The 25,266-nt window shown below is 37.7% G+C and overlaps 1 protein-coding gene across 2 annotated transcripts; it reads left to right on the top strand.

Annotated features, from left to right (window-relative positions):
* Positions 1–2,926: 2,926 nt before the first annotated feature.
* Positions 2,927–6,505, top strand: LOC105222445 (uncharacterized). Of its 2 annotated transcripts, none has more exons than XM_049452386.1 (6): positions 2,927–3,114; positions 3,170–3,447; positions 3,527–3,695; positions 3,761–4,063; positions 4,141–4,357; positions 6,243–6,505. In XM_049452386.1, the coding sequence occupies exons 1-6, from the start codon at positions 3,007–3,009 to the stop codon at positions 6,422–6,424; spliced, it is 1,257 nt and encodes a 418-aa protein (XP_049308343.1). In that variant the 5' UTR covers positions 2,927–3,006; the 3' UTR covers positions 6,425–6,505. The 2 variants fall into 2 exon arrangements, with proteins under 2 accessions (XP_049308343.1, XP_049308344.1); XM_049452387.1 differs by having other exon boundaries at positions 3,764–4,063.
* The last annotated feature ends 18,761 nt before the right edge of the window (positions 6,506–25,266 follow it).

Below are 25,266 nucleotides of genomic sequence, written 5' to 3' on the forward strand. Positions count from 1 at the left end.
CGTCGCCTACTTGACACTTGTGGAGTTTCCCTAATTGATGTTGTTGTTCTTGTTGTTGTTGCTGCTGTTGCATTCCCGTGGAATTTGTTGTTGCGCCTGCAATAATATTGATATTGTCGCTACTGTTGCGGTCGTTAATGTTGTCATTGTTGTTGTTGTTGGTACTCTTATTGCCAGCAATGGTGGTGGTGGCAACAATTTATGAGCGCCTTCGGGCGACTTGAGTTGCCATTTTACATTATTGCCCACTTATTGGCATAGCGCTGTTGCATTGCATGTTGTTTTTGTTGCATTAGCACTGTTGTTGTTGTTCTTGTAGTGCTTGTTGTCGCTGGTGGCAGCTGTTGCAACTAGTTGGTGTTGATTGTTAACACCATTTAATGTGCGAGTCTTTGGCGTTGTTGTTGTAATGCTTGTGTATTGTTGTTGTAGTCGCCGTCATTGTGATCGCCATTGTCGCTTTGTCGTTGATGGTGACTTCGTTAGCGTAACTTTGATTTAGAAATTTGTAACAGCAACCAAATCGCCTCTCCCCCACCCGCTTTCTCACTCTCCACAAACACCCTCACTCGTAAAGCTGCAAGCATTGTTAGAAAATTCCTATTTGTTGTTGCGCACTGATCATATCATCGTTGTTGCTGACTGTCTGTTGGCTCGGCTGCAAGCGTTTGTTGTCCGCAATAATTTTCTGTTACATTTAACAGGGTTAAAAATAAGGCTGCTAATGCTGCAACAGCTGCTGCCTCACATGCTTTGGTTGCATGCAACGCAGCTCGTTGGTAGCGACTTTGAGTTTTTTCATACATAAACACATACATATGAACGCCACAATTATTTGCGCCAATTTCCGAGTGTTGATTTCTGTGCCATCGTCGTTGCACTCGTCGCGAAACTGGAGACATTTTTTTCGCTGCTTTTTATACTCTTCTTCTTCTTTGTTTTTGTTAATGTAATGACATTTGTTATGTGAGCCTCTCGCACTGCCGCCTGCCATTGTTTTCTGCATCTGGCATTTGGCTGTGCCTCCATCTCCTTCGTATTTGATTGGAGATTTGCTCGGGTCATGCCTGGGTTGTCAGGCTAAACAAACAAAATTCATATGAAAAGTGTCATTTATTTATTTTAATTTGCACCAATGACAGTTCGTTTGGTTTAGTTTGTAGTTTTGACACTCGCGTGACAGTTTCTTTTCGTTTAACTGTTGCCAATCTCGAAACTTAAACAATGTGCTCACTTTACACTTTCTTAAGTTATGGTACGAGTACAAGGAAGCGCCGCTAATAATGAAACTTCAATTTAGAAAGTTTGATCAATTTGTGACAGAGTTTAGATAGAGAATGAGTTAATGAGTAGAGTGAGCACATGGGATAGGATGGGATAGTTGAGCAGGGTCAACAATAATTTCATAATTTAAAAGATTTTTCTTAATTTCAAATACAGTTAGTTTCCCAAGCAGAAAGAATTCGAAACATCTGACATCATTTTCGGTGAATTTTTTTGTAGATTTTTTTTGTTTTAATCTGGAAACTCTACAGGTCATCTTGTATATTAGTATGTAAATTTTGAATATATTAAAAAAATCAACAACAACAAAAATGCTAAACAGCTTTTTGGACAAGAACGTGATTCCTTTAACGTTTCTTATATTTACATAGTCTAGTGTCGCTATAGCGGTATGCAAATCAATATTTTGCGATGTGTCATTGTAGCAGTTTATTAGGTGTTGCATGGTCAGGATATCATTACGTTCATGCAAAGTGTTATATATTTATTTACATAGGGTGGTGGAACATGTCTTTTCGTATTTCTAATCAACTTATTTTTTTATATTCATAATCTACTTTTTTTGTAACAGTATGCACGAATCTGGCGTTATCCCACTTTTTCCATACGAATAATTGCATCAAAAACTCCCAGCCAAGCTCTCCCAGTTTTTGCCGAGTCATCAAAGATGTGTATGGTCTAGCGTTGTCCTGATGGAAGACGAAGCCCTTTCTGTTGATCAGTTCTGGACGTTTTTTCGATTACTTGCTTCAATCTCATCAGTTGTTGACAGTAAAATGTAGAATTAACCGTTCGACCAGGCTGGAGCAGCTCATAGTGGATGATTTCTTTCCAATCCCACCACATACTCACCATAATCTTTCGAGGCGTCAATCCTGGCTTTGCGACCATATGTTGAACTTTACTACGCTTGGACCATGATCTTTTTCGCACATTGCCGTATTTGATCTCCTTTTCGTTTACTGTTTCCATTCGTTTCAGAAATGGTTCGGTTTCATTTTGTTTCAGCAAAGAATCGCAGATGTTATTTCGGTTCATTAAATTTTTCATGTGGTATCCGAATATCGAGCTTCTTTTTGCAGCCAGACTTTTTTAAATGGTTCAAAAGCGTTTGATGATGAATGTTAAGTTCCTTAGCAATGTCATGGTTGCTTAAGTGACGGTCCTGGTCAATCTTTTCTATAATTTAATCGACTTTCTCAACGATAGGTCGACCAGAGCGAGGTGCATCTTAACATCGAAATTAATACCATTTCTCAATCTTATTTTTATAAATGTGGTCGCCCCATAAAAGAGAGCAGATTTATTACAACGACTTATTTTAGTATCAAGCTCGTTATCTTTCTATCTCATTGCTTTTAAATGATAAGATAAGTAACCGTGATTGATAGTCTAAAATAGCTTTCAAATTTACCTGCCTCAATGAAATTGAATACGAAGAACAATCTGTAAAACTTATTGTGCATTGTGAGTGATTTATGACTATTTCCACCTCTGAAGAGCTTCGTTTCCCCTCAACATCTAGCACCACAGCTCTTATGAATGCAATAAGGCATTGCAAAAATAACTGCAAAATTTAGATAACGAACTGTAAAATCTGAAGTATTTGAAGCGATCAGCAGGTATAAAAGTGCGACACGCGAGCTCCATTCTTTCCATTCTACAATTGAAGCCCCACGAAATACGGAAGATAAACATTTTCAATTTGAGGTCAGCATTGCAATGACAAATAACGAAAAGCGCAGCGAGGTTGAGTTCACTTACCCGGAATGGTTGAACGAAGATTTTTTCCAAAACGTCCTCAAAAACATCGAAACTGAAAGCGTGAAGGTGTGTGTCCATATTACAAATTTACAGCTTTTTGAAATAAAACTTCAATTGTTAGATCACCAATTTAGAGCTGAAACCAGGCACATTGAAAAATGATAACTACGCAAGCATTTTGTTTCGAGCCAAAGTCACTTACAAATTGCCGTCGCAGCCAACACAAGAGAAGGTTTCATCGTTCATATTAAAAATCGAACCATTCATGGAGGGAAACAAGAAAGAAGTGCTGAAAAATTATAGTTATTTCGATACGGAAATAACCATGTATACTAAAGTGCTGCCGATGATCGAAAAAGTGCTGAGACAATATGGCGACAACACCATTTTGGGACCAAAGTGAGTAAACCAAACTGAAATTGAGAAATAAACAACAGATCGAAAATGAAAGTAAATTTTTAAATATATTTTGGAAAAGGCTCATCGCCTCCAGCACCACTGCACCGTCATATGTGGTTTTTGAAGATTTAGCACTCAAAGGTTACACCACAATAGGGTACCGCCATCCTAATTTGGAGGAAATGAAAATTACTCTTCTCAAACTGGCAAAATTGCATGCCATCAGCTACAAATTGTGCAAGGAAGAGGTGAGGAAAACAAACATATTTTGAAACTGAAATTTCTTTCGACGGATTTGTTCGCATCTTTTTAGAAGGACAATATCATAACTACTTTAGACAAGGGCTCAATGAATTCTGCCGACCCCACTACCTTTCCACATGTTAAATATGGTATTGGATTTCTGAAGGAGATTCTAAGCGAACACGATGATTTGAAACAATATGTGCCACACATCGCATCCGTTGAACATTTGCTATGCGGAAAGTCGATCGATATGTTTAACGAAGCCGGCAGTGGTAAACGCGATGGCATATTTGTGGTCAACCATGGGGACTTTCATTTGAAAAACATAATGACCAAGAAAAATGGGGATAAACTGACTGATGTTATGTTGGTAAGCAAAGTTGTTTACTATATAACTTAATACCAGAATTAATGATTTCTGCTCTTTACCCAATTTTCTGTGCGCAGCTTGATTATCAGATCAGCATATTCGGATCGCCGGCGATTGATCTTCATTATGCGTTCACAATGATGTTTGGTCCAGAAATGCGACGTGACCACTATGACGAGCTACTCTATTTCTATATCACGAATTTTCAAGAGACACTGCGCAAAACGGAATACAAAGGCCACATTCCTACACATATTGAAATTCGCCAGGAATTGGCAAAACATAGATATTGGGGTAAGTTAGGTTTGCTACATAAAGAGCTTGTCCGGAAAGTAATAAGACTGAGGCGATTTAAACAAATTTATTGAACCAATCGTTACAATTCTTTAAAAACTTTCAAAATATGCTCCTTCTGCGTCAATGCAGCGCTGCTAGCGCGTTTTCCAAGTATTGAAGATGCCATGGAAGGCATTTTCCGGAATAGCCTTGAGAGCCGAGGTGTATGTTGTTTCGATCCCCTCTGTCGTCTTAAAATGCTTGCCTTTCATCGGTCTTTGCCTCGGGATCGTACTCAAAGATCCATTAGTCGTCACCGGTGATTACGTTGTTCAAAAATTGGGGGTCACTTTCTCGTATGTTCAAATTTTCTTGGCACACTTCCACTCGCCGCAATGACATCTGGGCAATTATTCGAATACTTAGTCGGCGGTCTGAGTTCACAACTTTGCACACACGAGTTACATTGTCGGTTTTTGTCGAAATCGCAGGTCTCCTAGCACGGTCATCAGCAATCTCTTCCCGGCCCTCCAAAAAGGCCCCTTGCCACCGACACCCGACACACCATTTCTTGTTAAAGCAACATCTGGGTAAGCCTGTTTGATCATATCAAACGCCTCTGTCCCAGATGTACCGAGTTTCACACAAAATTTAATCGTGTACCTTTGCTCTAACGAACGCTGTATTTTGGGCTTGCACCACTTACAGAAACACGTCGCGTGAAAATGTTTGTCCTGACACTCCAGGTGCTCGGAGACAACTGACCAGCCACTGCTTCGTTAGCTGAATTCAGTCGGTGAGCGCACGCTCCGAAGTACAGTCCCGGCGGAAGAATATCAGTCCTATTACTTCCCGGACAAACCCTTTATGTCAATTAGGATGTGTTTGGTAACTATTTGGAATTTCACCTAACATTATGGTCGTGAATACTCCTTGAATTTCGTTTACGACAAAATGATCATTTGTACGAGTCAAAATATTAACCAAAATGTATTGAGTTGATTAATACAAGGAGCGTTCCAAAGTAAACAGGACTTAAAAAAAAGAACAAATGGTTTTTTCGGCAAAATCAATTTATTTTATTCAAAATAGTCTCCTTCTGCTTCAATACAGCTTTTTGCACGGTCTAAAAGTATGTCTAACGAGTGTTTTAGCTCGTTGGCCGGTGCAAGCCTTTTGAATGTTCTCTACGTCTGCATAACGCTTTCCTTTCATGGGCAAATGCAAAGGAAGAAGTCGCACGACACCATATCAGGTAAATTCGGGGAGTAGTTAATGGTTAAAATGTGATTTTTGGTCAAATAATCGTCCTTCGAATGTTGGATTCTTTACGGTGATCACGGATTTCGATTGGCCCACATGTTGATCGTCATTTATGTCCTCACGACCACTTTGAAAACGTTGAAACCACTCGTGCACTTTGCTACGGGATAGGCAATCATTGCCATAAACTTGTTTCATCAATTGAAACGTTTCGGTAAAAGTTTAACCAATTTGAAAAGAAAATTTAATGTTGGCAAAAATTTCACTTCCAATCCAAAGATATGCCATGAAATTCTCACTGGATAATCGAAAAAGATAGCAGATTCTAATGCATCAGTCGACATATAGATGGCGCCACCAGGGGGCGCTAGATTCAAAAAGTTTACCGTTTACTTTCGAACGCACCTTGTAGGAGATGTTGAGATCTTCTGCTATCTCTGATGATGCGAACATTTTGCTAACAATAATAATATCAAAATTAAATATGTCATACAAGTAATAACTGAATACGGGCAGATAATCATGATTCATTGATTCATAATAAAGGAGCAGCTCTGTCTTGTATGGCAGACGACAATTTAATGTTAAAAACTGTTATTGATATTGAGAATTAAAATAAACTTTAATTTTACATAAACAGGGCTTTTTTTACTCCTCTGCTTCCTATTATTCAACTATACACTGGCCGATGAGAATAAAGATATTGCTGAGGTGCTCGAAAATGCGGAAGTACTAAGAAAAGAATTGGAAGACCCAAAACTTCTGGATGAGTTACGAGTGCTACTGCCACGATTTCTATATAATGGCTATTTTGAAATGTAATAAATATAAAAAATAATAAGAATTGGAAAAAATGTCGTCGTCGTATTATTAATTAAAGTGGAGAAATAATAAATAAGTGAAGTTATATAATTTTTTTTTTTTTAATTTACACTTTGACTTCGTATGATATAATGTAAAAGAGCCGTTTTTGCCTATTAAAGCCCTGTGACTACTTCTGTGGGCTTTCAAGATGTTGACGCTTGGCAATCCCTTTCCGGCTGGGACAATCTTCACCAGTTTCGCTGGCAAATCCAATTTGTTGGACTGTTCTGTGGATGACATCATATTGACCTTTAAAGGAACTTTTTTACTCTCTGATGAATCTTATTTGGCAGTATCTTTAATGAATTGGCACGAAATTCTACTTTTTTTGAAAACGCACCAAGTTTTTTCTTGTTCTTTTAATCGCTTGTCATTGTACGGACAATATCTTCTAGAGATTTAATGAACCAACTTATATCGAAATCGATTTCCATCGACTGTTGCACTTCACTAATGCACTTGGCGCAAATAGTAACTTTCGAATATATTTTTGCGTTACACGGATCTCATACCTTCGGCGAACCAGGAAATATAGTCAAAACGCTGTTTGGCGTCAATGGAAGATATCAAGTGTAACCAGGTCCTTCTCCACCTGGTCAACAGAGTGAAAGTCTTCCTCTTCCTCTACTTCGCCTGGAGGGTACTCTGGTCGATTATAACGTTGTGAAATAGGCAGTCTTATTTTTCTCTACTGCTGTTCTTTTGCTTTTTTCGAAAACCAATGGTTTCGTTTGCAGCTATACATAAGGAGCTTGAAATGCCGTCCCATGAGTGCTCTCAGGGAGACAGTCGAGTAAAAATCGTTAGGCTGTCTGTTGTGATTGCAGCTTCTCGACGGCGAAACTTGTGTTTGTTGACGTGCGTTTTTTACTACACAGAGGCGGCTGCGTATCTTCGCTGTTACAAGATAGTGGTCTGAATCAATTCCAGGATCTTGGAGCGCACAACATGATCGAGCTTGTTGGTGGCTTTTCTATCCGAAAACAGCCATGTAGATTGATGAATTTTCCTATGCTGGAATCTAGTAGTACCGGGGAAATCAAGGCTGAATTTACTGACCGTTCTGCCAAAGATAACTTCTTTGCTCATACTATCGTTAAAGTCGCCAAGCATCATTTTGACATCGTGACGGGGGGCAGCTCTCATAGATTCGCTTCAAGAGCTCATAGAAGGCATCTTTCTTCGCTTTGATGCGGATTGTGGCTAGACGTTCATCCACCGTGGTAAATGCCAGGGCTCGGCGACGGAGTGTGTCTTTCCCCGATGATGGCAGCCTTTACCCTTGCGAGGACATCAACCAGCTGGGTAGCAAAACCTTCCCAATTAAGAGACCGGACTTTCACGGAGTGGTCGTCATCATAAATGGCGCTTTCAAAGGCTATTGTGTCTTTTCATTGCGGGTGTATATTTAGGTGGCAAGTCCCGAACCCAGAGCACAACCTGGTTAGGGATGATTCGCTGTCTCACTTTGGCTCGCATTCAAACGGATTGGTTTCGGCTATCCAGAGGATACTTGGTCTAGGACCGGAAGTCGTTAGCTGCTTGAGCCATATGTAAAATAATCGTTTTTGGGGTTTGAGGCTTTTTTTCCCAAATCTATTAAAGTGGAACATAAAGCGTTCCCTATAGAATGAAAATCCACAGTCGATAAAACAGTTTTTCCAATGAACATTCATCCTGTCATTGGATTAGATGCGTTTTTATTCTGTATCAATATCGCTATTTAATAGCCACACCCCACATTGCGAGTATTAGCGTTCGGGACAACTGCAACAGTCGCAAGTCTTCCACCTTGTGTCTAACACTTGAACTTACTGATCTCTGCAATCGATACCGATTCGATAGCTGTTTCGCACACGCGCTACAAACTTTTGGGTCAAAGTAATCAAAATGGCTAAATTAGCTCACAAAATTAATACACCAGACACACTTAGGTGTGTGGATCGTTAAGGGTCATCGCGAGCGCTGTGATCATCGCACTGAGGTAATGCGAACGAGACAAAGTGCAAGAAAATCGATCAACGCAGAACGCGACCGCGCTCATCTCTTCTAAGCTAGATCAGCAAAAGTTCAATGCAATGCAGAAAATATTGAAATATTAAATAGCATTTGCAATGCACAGACTGACAAACGGCAGAGGGGAGCAAAAGTTTAAACAAATAATAAATTTCCTCGTACTTGTGTATGAGTGTGTGTGTGTGCCGCTCAAAGCAAGCAAATAATTTTTTAGTACCATAAAAAATGGGTGTGCTTACTGCCGGCAAATGAACACGAGCCAACCGTGAGATCAGTCGACAAAGCGGCGATCCATTTGCAGTCCGTTGGAGTAGCAAATGCGAAAAGCTAGTGGAAAATTTGCATTTGCATTTTATTGCAAATGTGGCAGGCGAAATGGGCGAATATGCCGCATGCCACATGTACTCGGTAGTGTGCTGCATGCCCCGTGCAATGCGAGGAAAATTGATTTGTTCGCTGGCACCATTGTTCACCCGACCGTCTGGCCCGGCCAATTCTAACTGAGGCACCAGCTGCTTAGCTACGGACCAACTCCAACTGTCCAGCGTTAGATGGTTACAGCTGCACGGGCGAAACTTGTAATGATTATGTTGATTATGTAGCTGCAGCCATAATGGCAATGATGTGCATTACCTCTGGCCGAAGCGCATTTTGCGGAGTCCAGCCTAAGTTGACTTTACAAAGTTTAGTACTGGAAGGGTCTTGGCCTGTTTGCTCCTGTCAGGGTGTATTGGAGGGTTGTGCCAACATAAACGTCAGTTTGTGGCTCTAACTAAATAAAGTTGCATACCATAACGGAAAGCGCTGAAGCAACAACAACAATAAGTAAACAATTACTATCAAAGCTTCTGTTACGAGGGTTGCCATAAATAATTTTTTGTTTTTTTTTTTGACAGTTGTAATCGTTTCTTAGAGTATTTTAAAAACTGATAATGATTGGTAGAGAAAATAATAAAAACTTTAATTTGCATGTAATTTATTTCAGCATGAATTATTTTTGGACTCATATAAAGCTCTTAAAAGTAAAAAAGAATTCAAATTTTCTAATTACATATTTAATTTTAATTTTTTCATGCGAACGACATGGTCTAAACAGCACATTCGTTGTATTTTTATATGCTTAACTATGACCACGTAGCCGTAGAGCTCATACAGTACGTGATTCCATCTTCTTCCATATTCATAGGTCACGCGGACGGCTCCAAAGTCCCTGAGGAGAACAGTTCTCTCGAATACTTCTAGTGCTTTGGTCATCTCTCGGTTTGTCATCGTCTTTCCTGTCCCGTATAATAAGTAGTACGGGAATGATGAGAGATTTATAGAGAGTAGTTTTGATTCGTGAAGAAAGGGGATCTGCTTTTGAATTGTCTACCGATTCCAATTGATAAGATTCAGCGCTTGATCTCTGGGCTTGTATTGTGTTGGATTTTATGCTGATTCCTAGATGTACAAAGTCGTTCACTTTTTCAAGTTTATAGCTGCTAACTGTGACGTAGTTCCTAAGGCGCGGAGAATCTGTGTGTGTGGCCTTCAGGTACTGTGTCTTGTCCTCGTTCACCACACGGTTAACCTCTTCCGCTTCATTTTCTAATATGGAAAGGTTGACTTCGTTGTTAACCGTGCCACAGCGGCGCTTATCACTTATTGCAACGTTATATTGTAGAAGACGCAAGACAGAAAATCATCCCGTCTAAAAAAATTCTCATCTGGTATCAAACGTTCTGCATAACCGTATGAGATCCTCAGGGATACCATATTTTGACAAATCTGCGAATAGGTAGCTCTTGGCAGAGCTGTCTAAAGCGGTTTTGAAAGAAAAAAAAGAATCTTCAGGATTTGACGTTAAAGCCACACTGATAAGGTCCAATCAGTTTATTTACAATGGACTTCAGTCTTCCACATAATACTGCAGAAAGGTCCTTATATGCAATGTTAGGGAGGTTATCTTTCCATGTGGGTTCTTTGCTAAAAAAAAATACTTTTTAGGCGGTTTTACTAAGCAAGATGAAGGTAAATGCTGGTCAACGAGGGCAAGGTTGGTTCATAACTTTAGAAATAAATATCACTCCTTTCAATAACTGGTAATTAAGAAAGCAACTGCTAGCAAAGTCATCTTACGTCGAAAAGAATGTATTACCTCGTTAGTGACAATTTACTAGAAAAGAATCGTTAACGAACACGGATCAATTAACTTCTTACTACAACTTGAAGTTTGATTTGTGGTCTTTAGTGTTCGCAGATGACCTTCGTTTCTGCCTCATGTAGATATAAGAAGTTTTTATGGGTTCACAATGTTCTAAAGCTTTGAAAAATTACCTTTAATTTCTTTCGAAGAGGTAGAGTAGATCCTGCGACCAGAAAAAATGTGCTAAAATTTTGGCTTAAATAAAATCTCAAAACTTTTGCTGTTTAAACATAGAAAGCTCGAGAAGTTATCACTTCTTTATTAAAATATGATGCTAATTATCTTTAAAAGCTCTTCTCATAAATCTAAATTAATTATTTTAAATTTATTTTATTCAAAAACGAAAGTAATATACCTTGCTTTTTTGGAATGAAGTTAACATTACAAGCATGAAACTCTCCAACCTTAAAATTTAAGCACCTAATCGCGCGTTTAATATAATATTTTCTAACCATCGTCGTCATGTGAATACAAACCCACAAAAAGCGCTCAAATTATTTACCAATTAACAGCTATAACAACAACTATAATTGCAAGACCCGACAAATTCTTATTTCATACTAAAAATGTCATCGAAACGCCATTACTTCTATTCGACGCACTTGTCTTTTTCCTTGACGCGCTTTCACCTCCCATTTCCACCTGTTTTGTGGCTTTTCATTTAGAATACTGCTATGCGTTGCTAACCAGTTGTACGGTATATTTACGAGTAATGAACGACACATTCGCATCGCCATTGAACACGACGCGCGGCTTATTGGCTTCTTCCTTCGGCTGAGTTAACTGACGACACTGAGACACGGTTAGAATGAGCTCCTCCGGCGTGTAATTTGCAGTAAATTACTAAAGATCAACGCTAGAGGTCGCTGCTGTTGCTTTTGTTCTGCACATTTTTAATGCGGAAGTACGCATGTCGTGGACATTCGGTGACCACAAACCCAAACAAATTAAAAACAAATCAGCCGTAACAGGTGTTTTTTATGTCTAGCACTGGAGTTACTCGCTTATGAACAGAGCGCTGCAGAGAATAAGCAATTAACCGTGTGACATTTGTCAAATATGTCAATGCGGAAATTAAAAATGGTAATGAGAAATTTGCAATGGAAAATGATCGCTTGTTGTTGTTTATTGTAGAAATTTTATTTTCAATTTATTACCAATAATAACTGTACTCGTAAGCAATTTCTTATTCGCAAGAATGTTCAATTACTTGCTTTGTTAATGTAATGATGCGTCAAGATATTCTCCTCGTTATTCTGGAATATTCAGATCCCTTTTGCTTGGAGGGTTATATTAGGGATTACGCAGAGTATCATTCAATCTATTTATATTACAATATCTAGTTTTCTTGCATTGAGGAACTCTCTATCATAGCACCCTTTATCTAACCTCTCTTCTAGTACATTTACGCGAATTTTTGGAAAACTGTGAGCGTTAATTGGGCTTCAACTATTGGCTCAATGCAAACCGCCTAATTGAATGAGAAAATATCTACGATTTCTGAATACCAAAAAGTAGTTCTAGATTCCACAGCTGATATCAAAAGAAGTTGTTAGCTATTTTCAGTTTTGCGGTTCTTCAAGTACTTAAGAACTCAACTTGGCTCTTGTTCAACTTTTTTAGATCTTGGGAACTTAATTTACGAAAATTTTGTAGTTTAGGTAGGAAATCAAGTTCCACTTGATGCCATATCTTACGCCTAAGCCTGTACATAGTATGTAGTAGGCTGTCTTCAAGTAAATACTTTTCTTCCTCAAAGAGACTATGTCACTTATAAATAACAGTTCGGGTTTCAAGAATGCTTTGCGATATTATAACAGTCGATTGTTTTCTAACTATATTCAAAGTCTAATGCTTCGATTATGTCAATCTCGACACATTTTATATCCTGAACAGTTTATATTAAGTTGGCTAGAAGTGCGAAATTTGTAACACTAAGAAGGAAATTTGTCGAAATTGCCGATATTGGGCTATTATAGCATACAGCTGCCATTCCTTGTATGGAATTCTCTTTTATTTGACGAGATATCACCAGAAAATTTTTCAACGATGCGATCTCCGAGGAAACTGTTCAGATCGAACCGTTGTCGCGACTGTGAAAAGTGATATGCGACACTCATAAGGATATCGGAGTCGACGGAATATACCGTCTTCCGAATAAATCAATAAGACCTTGACTTAAAAGGGCTCTATGCTTTTTGTAGGAGCAACAATAATAAATATGTAAGATATAAAAGGGATTCCGTGTTCTAAGAACCAAGCGAAGTTTTTCTTCGATTTCACTGGCTTTTTTGGTAGGTTAGGTAAATCTGGTAGGCCAATTAACCACGCATAGAGCAGTTTTGGTGCTTTACGATAACAGATGGAGTTCAGTAGCTTGGTTCATGAGTACTCAGTCATCCTTTAGGATGCCTGCGCTTGACCCGAATTTTAACAGACTCTGTGTACTCAATATCAATGCCTTCTCCAGTGTATCGTACCGTGGGGACCCGATATGCTTACAATGTAGTCTTTTCAATACACGACAAGTGCACAATAGATGCTCAATTGTTTCCCTGATGCCTTGCTCTAAACATTTCCTGCGGTCTTCTTGATCTGCCAGCCCCATTCTGAAGGCATGTGTCGCCACCAGACAGTGGCCAGTTAATATTCCCATCATTTTTCTACCTTCTTTTCAATTGAGTGCCAATAGGAATTTTGTATACTTCCGATTTACCGTTTTGCATATAACTTTTGCAGTTTTGCACCCAGGTAGCTAGTTTTATCGGGTATTGATTTTCCCATGCGTCTGTCCAGATCGTCGTATGGACAATGCATTGGTTTCCTAATGTTAATTACTTTTTCTGATGTTAGCCATACACCATTCTTTGCAAACTCGTCCACTATTCTATTGTCCTCCTTTGTGGCCTGGCACCCAGTATAAGAGAAGTTGCTTCTGGCAACACTTTTCACTGGTGTGCTGCTTCCTAAGACGTTTCTGGTCGAATATAACTCTGGAATTGCCAGCAGGTGCATTAGAGGCCAGCTCCGTGGTTTTTGCAATAGCAAAGACCTCAGCTTGAAATATACTGCAGTGTTTCGGCAACTTAAAAAGCTGCCTTATGCCTAACTTTTACAGTATATTCCAAATGTCGAAACCAAACACTATAACTTAACAATATCAATGAATTTTAATAAACGAAAGAAGTGGTGACAATCGTAGTGCGTGCCACATCAAATTCAATCAAGCACAGCCGCCCATTAGCCCCACACTGCAGTACGCCGACGACGTGGCCTCTCAACTCTGAAAGCAAATAATAACAGCGCTTGCAGCCATTGTGGCCGGCCATTTGTTGTTGTGCATGTGTTGAGTTTGTTGTTCTTCACACATTTTTCGCTACAAAATTGCAGCTCCAACTACTGGATTTTCCTCTATGGTAGAGCGCCCAAGCTCTACAGTCCAGTGCAACTCAATGTTTGTAGCCTTCCAGGCAGCCAGCTCGCCAACTAGGCAGTCAGCCAGCAGGCCACATCCTTTCAATTAAATCCTCGACGCATTGTCAATTGTCAGCTTTCATTCGTACCATCGTTCAGGCGTTCAATTGCCTGTTAGCTGCAGGCTTATTTGCTCAGGCGTTCCGGGGTTTCGTCCCTAAACCATTCAGCCGTTCCGTCGCTCACAATTTTGCCTACTTTATTTGCATTTTATATGATTTCGCTGAGCACTGCCGCACTTATTGCTATTTTATATTTGCATCAACTTCTCTACTCATTGTTGTTGTTGTAGTATTTGTAGCATTTAACGTGCGGTTGTTCGTGAAGCGGGTCGGTCTGTTTGTTTAAGTGAAAAGCACAACTAATTACGGGCTTGTTAAACAGCGCAAGCGGCGGCGGCAGCCATTCAAGTGACCATTTTAACCATTTAATCGCCATGAAAGGCGGTCAATATTGTAACGAAAAATTGTCGGCAATCGCCTCGCTTACAACACAAATTGACCATCAAGCGGCAATCGGCAGTAGTCACTGCTGCCAGCTGCCCAGTCGTCCGCCAGTTTTTCTACGCCAGCCGCCAGCCGCTAGCCGTCATCCAGCCATCCACCGGTCAGCCATCACTGTGCGTTGCGCGTTGTTGACGCGGCATTGCTGTTTGTATCGGCAATTTGCGTATTCATTTGTATGTTGATTTGTAATTTGAGTTGCATTCAGTCAATCCGTTCAGTTGTTGGCCGGTTTGTCGGTTCGTCTGTGTGCCTGTGTTGCTTTCTGCCTCACTTTGGCAATTGTGTCATGTCAGCGCGCGTCGTTTCAGCCGATTGTCGAATGTCGAGTATCGAACGTCGTCTGTCGAACTTTTATTGGATTTTATTGATGCATTTCTATGGCTTTGCGCCAATATTAACATGGATGCTGGCAAATCAAGCGTAACGACTGTGCTGTGTGCCTCTGGTTTGCTCTGGTTTGGCAGATTGTTAAATGAAATCACTGAGCAGAGATTTTCCTCAATATAAAAATACGTGGTTATACTATTACATATGTATGTATATTTGTTTGCAAATAATATTTGTTGGAAAGCGATGTATCCAGTTCAGATTTTATTCCATTTTTTTATCACTTCTGATTAAAGCCGATGGAAGGGATCGTAAAGTAAGCATTTGTTTCAGTGACGAAGACTTCTCTACAAGATCCTTATGTCATTCTAGAAAATCAAAGCTACTAACTTGTTAGTAAACAAATCTTATCTTGTCTTCTACGTTGTAAGCACAAAGAAACCCCATCGAAGTCAAAACGAGCTCGTTTCTTCTGATGGAATAAAGTAGATCATATTTTGCGACGATAGAGCGGCGAAGGCGCTGAACCTGCAGCGGAACTCGAGTTGATAAGATGAGATCCGATTTAAGAAATCAATTGTTTCAAGTTTAAGTGTTGAAATAGATGTTAGCTATTGGAGCATTTTAAACATCTGAACTATGTTTTATTGATCCAATTGTCTCAAGTCGTACTAAAAGATTATCTGTGAGTTGTTCGAAAAAAAGTTTCAGGTTTCTTTGTAGGTAAGAGAGCAAACTAAATTCCTGCGTTTATATATAATAGTCAGAAGATTTGCAACTTGACTTTCGTCTACTTTGGAACTTATCTAAATACTGACTAAATATCTATGTTGAAATTCAAGGTATAAGATATTTTGATATTGCCATATTTTGGACTGAGTAGGTAATTGAAAAATAAAGCCTTCTTTTGACGAACAACTCTTAGACTCTATGTTGGATTAGGTGATCCAACACAGAATCTAATCCTAACAGGGATCCCACATGGATAGCTCAGAACGCCGGTACGTAGTGTTTCCTAAAAAATCGACTATTTGCTTTAAGCCTACAAGAAATTGGGTGAGACCCCTAGTTATTGTCAGTTTTGGCTTGGTTCGTCAAATATGAGATTGCCGTGATATTTCAACCTCAGTCTTGCAAAGTCTGGTTAATGGAGGAGAAAGTGCCTGGATTCTCCATACAACTTTGACAACATTGTAGTTTCCAGCAATTCCGCTATGGCCAGGCAGCCAAGACGAATCTGATGATGACACGTAGTCCGATTCAAATGTGTGCGGGTAATGGTACCTCCACTGGCTATATCGTCGGCTTTGTAGTTGCCAGAGACCAGGTATCCAAACGAAACAGATGATGACATGTCGACCCTATAACTCTTTCTTCATAACGATGTGGCGGCTTTTGTGAAGAAAAATAGACATCTTATACGAGAGACTGATGTATCATTACATGTGAATAATAGTGAATATCGAAGACAGGTAATGATGAGTTTTAGGAATTTTAGTGGCTACGAGTGGCTAATCTAATGAATGTAAAGTATAATAATTCGTTTATCTTATAAATACTATTATTGAAATATTTTTTTTCAATCAGGTATCAATTCTTTTGTGAAAATTAGAACTGCCTAAACCGCATAAATCTATTTTTGAAGTTTTTCTTTTCAAATAGGTGGCAACTCTCTTGATCAAATGTGGAAAATATGAACTGCATAATTGAGGAAATAGTTTTTAGTAGTAATTATTCGGGCTTTTCCTTAACCTCATCTCTTACCATTTAAAAAGTTCAAACGGGTGGCAACCCTCTTCAAACATATTTTACTAAAGCACTACAAAATGCTCTTTACTTTAATACCCACATAAATACATTTATTGGAGAATTTTTTTTTCAAACAGCTGGCAACTCTCTTTACCAAATATGGAAAATATGGACTGCATTATTGAAAAAATCTCTTTTAGTAGTATTTGGCCTTTCCTTAACCATATCTTTTTCTATTTAAAAAGTTCAAACGGGTGGCAACACTCTTCAAAAATATTTCTAACTATAACACTACCAAATCCTCTTTAGTTTAATACCTACATATGCCGCTATAACTCTGAATTGGTAGTATCTCCTTATGAAACAATTTTTGTAACTTAAAATTGAAAGACATTTGGCAACCCTCCACAGAAACTTTTCCACCGTCCTAATGTGTGGTGTGTATGTATGTATGTATGTACATATATATTATGCATTATTTATGCTAGTACTACATTTACGTGTGCCATATTTGTCTGTAAATACATAGTAGTTAAATCAATTCACAACAATTTGTTCAATAAAAGCTTACTAATTGCCTGTTAATTACTCACACCACAACTCACAGCGCTGACATGCATTTGAAAACTATTTTACTATTTTATTCTTCAAACAACAAATTAGAATTGCAACGCCTCAATTACATGCAATAAATGTTAAATGAATTTGAATACAACAACAACTACATATTTAGAGCACCTCATATAGACAAATATGTGTACATATGTATGTGTGAGTAAAGCGAATGGCGTTAAAACAAATATAGTGACGCGTGAAACACGAAAAAACAAATAACTTACAAATGCAAACAAGGACAATGGGCGTTGGGTGAAAGTTCAATACGGACCAACATTCAAACATGCGAGAATACAAATTCAATTGAAATTCCGAATTCTCATTGATTGCTATTTCATTGGCTTCAGAAGCTCACAACCAACCCACAAGCGTCGAAAGTTAACCTGGTTGAACGGACCGAAGTCAATTTTCCTGAGTTTAGATCTGAAATAAATATCGGAAAATTATGCCAGACGGATCATTGGAGCTTTGAACACTCAAATCGATCCGAAATATGTTTTACTAATAAGGTTTTGGAAAAGATGCAACGAAAACGCATCCAAATAATTCATTATTCGACCGATTTTACCGACCGACTTATAGAATAGAGAAACTAATACAGACTTGGTAAACTGGAAGAGTCAAAGATGTTAGTCTTGACTGGTACTAAACCTGCCACCTATAGAGCTCGGTAGGTAATGGCGGTTTGGCAAACACCGACTAATTGTTCCCACTTTTCAACTGGGAAAGAAGGTTGAAAGTAAATATAGAAAATGATGGTTGGCGAAAAGGTACTTTAGCTACGCGCACAACCACTCTAAACTTCTATACGGATGACTCGAAAATGGACGATGGAGTTGGTGCGGGAATATAATGTCCAGAGTTAGGCATAAGGTACCTTTTAAGTTGCCGGACAACTGGAGTATATTTCAATTTAAGGTCTCTGCTATTGCGAAAGTCTATTCCAGAATCGACATCTACGTAGACGGCCAAGCAGCAATCAAAGCAGTAGCTTCGTATCGCATATTGACCAGAAGTGTCTTAGGAAGCAGTGGAAAGTGTTGCTGGAAGTAAGTAACTTCACTTCTACTGGGTGGCAGCTTACAAAAGCTTCAAGGGCAATGAAATAGTGGACGAGATTGCCAAGAATGTGGTACGGCTAACATCCGAAAACGTGACCCACATTAGAAAACCCATGCCTTGCCTTGTAAAACGATCTGTGCAGAAGCGTGGTAAAGAAAATCGAAACACGATGGAACGAGCTACGTGGGTGCAAAATTTCCAAAAGTCATGTGCAAAACGGTAGTTCGGAAGTACATAAAATTCCTATTGGCATTCGATAGAAGAAACTGATGGAACATGATCGGAATACTAACTGGTCACTGTCTGGTGGCGACACATGCCCGCAGAATGACAGATAGAGAAGACTGCAGGAAATGTCTAGAACAAGACCTACCGAACTTATCGATCTACACATACCAGTTTCCTGAACGCACACAATATTTACCTATAAGTTAAAAAAGTAGGTAAAAACAGATTTTGACTTTGTGTAATAGTTTTAGATCATCAGAAAAGGTGATAAATTCTTGCCGTGACAGGTAAAAATGTTTACGTAACCATTTTTAGATTTAACGTTTATAACATATTTACTAATCACTCTCAAGAATTCCAGAAACTATGTATATAGTATGAATCCAAGCACTTTAAAACTGCGTCTACAGAGTACTATGCGATGTAGAATCAGGAATCTTGTGATAAGAACGGGTTGTGCACTACTATATTCTGTCTCCGAAAACATTGAGAGAAAACCTCGGATACTTTTTTGGATTCGTTGTCGCTTTTTCGAATAATTATCTCAACGTCTTTGAAGATCGGGTTGTAAAATACGATATACTATTGACTGATTAAGTAAATGAAGGTTTATCTCGGATAGCACACATTTAAAATTATCTGAATCAAGATACTTTTCGTGTTTTAAAAATTAATTAAATTAAAATAATATCACACCTCAAACCTCATAGTGAAAACTTGAATATAAAGTATCAAAAAATTTAAAATTCATTTAACTGATTGGCTTTTACTGAAGTGGCTATTTTTGGTTTCAACGGTACACTTAATCACCTGTGATTGAGTTAAGACAAGTGATTATTCGCAACCTTTGATTAGGAGGATTCTTCATCTCATGGAGAGCGTGTTATATATGATCCTTTAGTTATTATTTTGATACTTCCAGTTCTACAATAAGTTGAATGTCATAAGAATGTATAATTTTTAAACGCGGTAAACGCTCTTGAAATTTTTAAATTCTTCTTTCTGTAACTTTCATTGGTTATACGAGTATCAGCTTCCATACCCATATTATTTAAGCGTAACCGAAGTAAATATGCAAATGCTTGTAATGAAAACAACGGCAACTCTACTTTTGAAATGGAAATGTGCTTGATGGACAGGTTCACTACGAGTTTGGTTAATGGACGATTGGTCATTCGGTTGTAGGCTTTGTTAGTAGAATGGGCGTTTCGAACGACGACACATTTAAATTAACAAACAGAGACACCTAATTATATGTCACGAACGAACACATCGATTCACAAAAATGCACTCATGTTAGGTATGAAGATATGGTATGTGTGTATGTATGTAAGTCTCTATGTCCATTAAAAAGGAACATGAGTTCGAATTAATCGAATTTACCTATTCAAATCACCTGCTCTTATGTAAGGTAGAGAGATGGTGGTGGACATTTTACTCACGCGCTGTAAGTACTCTTATAGTGGCAACACTTGTAAGTTTGAGAAGGAGAGTGCGAACAATTGATCAGAGGCATCAATAAAGTTAGCGAGTTATTATAATTGTCACTGATTGGTTATTACGCAGATAAAACATAATCATTGTTGCTCCAGTTTAAAGTGTTAGAATAATAACCTTGGCAATAATAGTGATTAAGCTGCGTAATAACCGATATATTTTTGTAGAGCTTTAAACATAACTACATTTTATAAACAAACACTAAATATACATATTTCTCTTATTTACTAAGTAACTTCGAAAACCTCAAACTCCAGCGAGGAGTCCCTTCAAAACACTAGTTTGAAGTCGATAAGTTTATAAAAGATTGCGTAATGCCCCAGGATATAGACTCCATCTCAGTAGTACTTAAATGCCTTAGGAAATCACCATAATTTTAGTTCCTTAAATTTTTTTTAGTAAAAATTTTAAGCTTACCTTACTGGTGTAACTGTTATGTCCTAATTTCATATTTGCTTCAAGACTTTTGACATTCTCTTAAATTCTTGGGGGTTTTATACGTAAGCTGAGAATTTCGACAACTCGGTTTTGGAGATCTCCTTACCTCTTACAGAATGATACCGTTTCCATCTAATATTCCAAATTGAGTAGAAATATTAATTTACTTATAGAAAGGTCATTATCTTCCTATATACTGATTATAATAGTTTGTAATGAAATGTATGCTTTCAGATATAATTCTACTTGACGACGCTTCTTAGGCGCATATCTATCTTTAATTTCTTTTATCTACATATATTTAATATATCTTAATTCTATACCATTATTATAATTTATCGTGAATCAAAAGACAAAGCATTAGCTGATATAAAGTACTCAGAACATCAAAATTTATGTTTGTGATAAATAACTGAAAATTACACTTCTCTCAGCTATGCCAGCGGATTGTCAGACCATTTGCCTTTATGAAAAGTAAACAAATGCGAACTAAATGCGAAGACAAAATCAATTGTAAGCATAGAAAAAACTTTAATAGTTTCAAATAACATAAATATTTTACAACAACAAAAGTAAAAAGCAAAAACCAATGTGTTTAGCTGGGGCGAAGTTATAAATGCTGCAGCGTGCATTGTTGCAAATGAAAATGTTGCACGCTGCTGAAGCCGCAGGAGACTTTTTATTGCGTTCACAGAAAAGCGCCAACGAATTGTGTACTAAAAAGAGAAGAAAAGTGCAGCTTTGAAAAATTGCTGAGATGCTTGTAAAGTGCATAAATATAATAACTAAGAAAAATAAAAGTCGCAAAATGTATATTGAATGCCTGCTAAGCTGGAGCAAACTAAAGACTTAAGACACAAAACTGGCATTGCGTTGGGACGTTGGGCTGCTGGCTTGTTAAGCTCGGTTTTGTTGACTAACACAACAGTCTGCAATTGAATATTATTACTAAGGCAATGCTTACAAAAGCAGTTCATACTTTGGAAACATTTTTCAGCATGTGTTTAATGGCGACCTTTGCTAAGATCACTGGCGGCTTGATGGATTGGGAGCCTTAGTTATAATAATTATGCAAAAACTAATGAATGTATTTTTAGTAGGTATTTCAGTAATGAATTTAATTAATATGCAATGCTTGTAAGACATTTTATAATCGACATTTCCGGGCATTTTTAGCAGATTGGTAACCTTTGTTATGTGTAGGTATGTATGCTTGTTTGAGAGGATAATTTTTTCTATAAAATGGTGTATGCGGGAGTGGTTCTACAAATCATTCTGAGCAACTTTGCTTAAGAGACTATAAGTAAAACCAGTTTCAATGAAATTTTCCCTTTTTTATAAAAATGTCACTAAAAATCCAGTTTTCAGTTTTTTGCACTTGTCCAAGTTCTAAGTTAATGTTTTGCTAAAACACGTATTTTTTCACTTTAGTTGATCCTGTAAGCAGTTATTCTGGGCGGACGCATATCTTTTCAGAGGGGTCACTGGAAATGGCGTCGCAATGACTGAGTTTAAAATATTTTGTTCCAAAAATTTCAGAATTTCTTTGCTAATAGTGTATGTTTGCAACAATAAAAAATTATAATAAAATATATCATTATTCATATGAAAAGCAAATTGTTGAAAAAAGGCTGTTTTTTACCCGAGAAAGCCCCTGTAATCCCTTAAGATGGTCATTAAGAACACCATACGTGACCTTTCCGCTTTTTGGCTCCATTTAAATCGGCCCGCTCTAATGCACATTTCTTTAATTTACCAATCACATGAATTCATGTTTTCAAGCCGTGGCCTACTCCTCTACGAAAATATTTTCTTCTCTAAGTATTTTGAATATTTCTAAAATATATTTAGTTCCTAATATCTAATCATAAGATATAAACTTGCTTGAATAAAAAAATTTAAATACGAGGGCTGCTATATGTATTTCTGGCCTAATAATGTAAATAGGCATATTTATCAACGAAAATGTTTTTTTTTCGGTTGATTTGGCTCGACCCACACGGTCGATTGCTGTTTTGTTTCGGGCTCATACGCATAGATCCATGATTCGTCACCTGTGACGATCTTATAAACGTCTTTTGAAGCACCGCGATCGTATTTTTTCAGCATTTCTTTACACCAATCCACACGAGCATTTTTTTGAGCGATTGTCAAATTGTGCGGGATCCAACGAGAACAAACCTTTTTTACGGCCAGGTGTTCATGCAATATCGAATGTATGCTGGTGGGAGAAATGCATAGGCATGCCTCTATCTAAAGGTATGTTACATGACGGTCTTGCATTAGCAGTTCACGTACGGCATCGATGTTTTCTGGCACAACGGCTGTTTTTGGACGACATTCACGGAATTCATCTTTGAGCGAGTGTCGGCCACGATTGAATTCGTTGTACCAGATTTTCACAGTGCTATAGGATGGTGCTTCATAGCCATACAAAGATTTTAGTTCATCGATGCACTCTTGTCGTGATAATTCACGTCGAAAGTTGTGAAAAATGATCGCACGAAAATGTTCACGAGTTAATTCCATTTTTTGGCCGAGATGAATTTTTTAATTCCCTGTAAATACAACAATTCACGATTAAATGACAAAACGTTCTGAGTGATGTTATGCTAAAAATGTCAAACTTTCCAATGGAAATGTCAGATTGCACCTGGCAACACTTAGTGTTGCCTAGGCCAGAAATATATATAGCAGCCGTAATACGAAGATTTTCGAACTTTCTTTTGACTTTATAAGGCATACAACAGTCAATAAGGGAGTTATCTCAGTGAAAATTAAGGAGAATGTTTTACTCATAACAATGTACCTTTATGCCTAAAATGGATAAAATTGAACAAAAACTTGACTTAGCTCCCGGGACTAGGACTAAGGCGAGTAGATCCTTGTGGCTTTTACTACAGAGGCCATATAAAAGAGCGCAAATTCGTTGTGTGATTCATGGTGGAAGAGCGACTTTGTCGTCGAGTACTGGCATTCACCCCGATGGATGAAAGTCCTTGTATGGAAAACTTTTTAGTTGACAAGGTGTCTTCACGAAATTCGGCGCACAAAACATGATTACAATTTCCGAAAAAATTGGGCGGATCGGTCGACAAGAAATAAGGGAAAGATAAAGATCTTTTTATATCCTTTTACGCTTTTAATGCTTTTGTGAAATGTATTATATTGTAGCTTTCGTTGCAGTGGAAGTTGACGGTTTTTTTTCTTTTTTCATGTTTTGATTTCGTTTAGTAATACGAACAATTACTTGGGTTCGGTAATCGCAATGATTAATTGAATTTATTTTCATCGAATAAAAAGTCGGTTATAATTATCAATAAAAATACAGTTCAGTAAATAAGGAAATACAGGTGAAAAAGGTTAAAAAGGTTAAAAACTATCTGAAATAATCAGGAAATATTTAATTATGTCAATTACTTTTAATTATACTTAATGATTTTAATTATTCTTTGACAATATATGTTTTTATGAAACTGGTACTTTTTCATTCCATTATCATCATTTGTTTTTGGCTACTAGACTACTGGAATGTCTTTCTATTGAGTTAGCTGCAACTAAAGTAACAGCAGATGATCTGCTCTGAAGTGCAGCCTGCTTCATAAAGGTGAATATTCGCTCCGGTAGCAGACCGGCAATGCTGGCCTTGAGATCGCTGACTGTGCGCTAGCCTTGAGAGTTGAAGAGTGTTTGATTATCAATGCTTTCATTATCAGTTGCTTAAACCTACTTCGTTATTAGACTTATGTGAATGCCTGGATATAGCGAAATTTCTGAGATGTGCAAAATTCTTCATGAAAGCCTTCATCCACTTCTGCCAACAAACTTGTGTGGAGGAAGGCGAGGACTTTCTGCTGGGCTGCCCACTTTCGCTTGATTGAGGTTAAAAAATGCTACAGGAACTACTTACAAAATTTCAAATTCGGTACATAATAATAGTACAGTATTCTCCTGGCCTCTTTATCTTGCATTGTGAAAATAGGTGAAATCGGTATATAACCACGTCTACTTTCCATATAACAAAATTTTAGATCTCATCTGATTCCTTCACTTTACAGTATAGAAATCAAAATACAATGCAGTTTTTGGAAAAAAAAAACTTTTTACAAATAAATATCTAAAATCAACAATGAAGCTTTGACAACGTTATTTCTGGTAATAATGTGACTTGATGTTAAAAATGGATAAAATGGGGTTAAGCTTCCACTAGGCTTTTCTCTATCATATACATATGTATGCATTATCGTGTTATGCGTCGTTTGCGCGAAGCTATGCTACTATTGTTAATACTCCAAAAACAAAATTCCGCCGAAAAACATCGACAGTAACATTTTAAGGTACTCTTTGGTTAATAAAATAATATAACAATAATATATGTACATATCTATTGCCGCACAGTGTTGCGAAACCGGAATTTTTTGGAAATCATATTGCCTAAACTGTTATTTTAATTGTATCGATGAGAAACTTCTACAGATTGGTCAGAATGAAATCCCACACAGAATGAGTGAAAAATAAATTTACACCGAAAAAAATTGTTGGGTCAAATTTTCAACAAATGTCAAAAAAAAAATTGTTCTAAAAATTTACAAAAAAAATTTATTTTAATTCTTCTTTTATTTCTGATAAATACCCTATGATTAGTTTTTTAAATAAAGTATAGGGTGGTCCGAACAAGAATTATAAACGTCAAATTTTCATGA

The sequence above is a fragment of the Bactrocera dorsalis genome, chromosome 3 (genome assembly GCF_023373825.1).
Source record: "Bactrocera dorsalis isolate Fly_Bdor chromosome 3, ASM2337382v1, whole genome shotgun sequence".
NCBI classification, from domain to species: domain Eukaryota; kingdom Metazoa; phylum Arthropoda; class Insecta; order Diptera; family Tephritidae; genus Bactrocera; species Bactrocera dorsalis.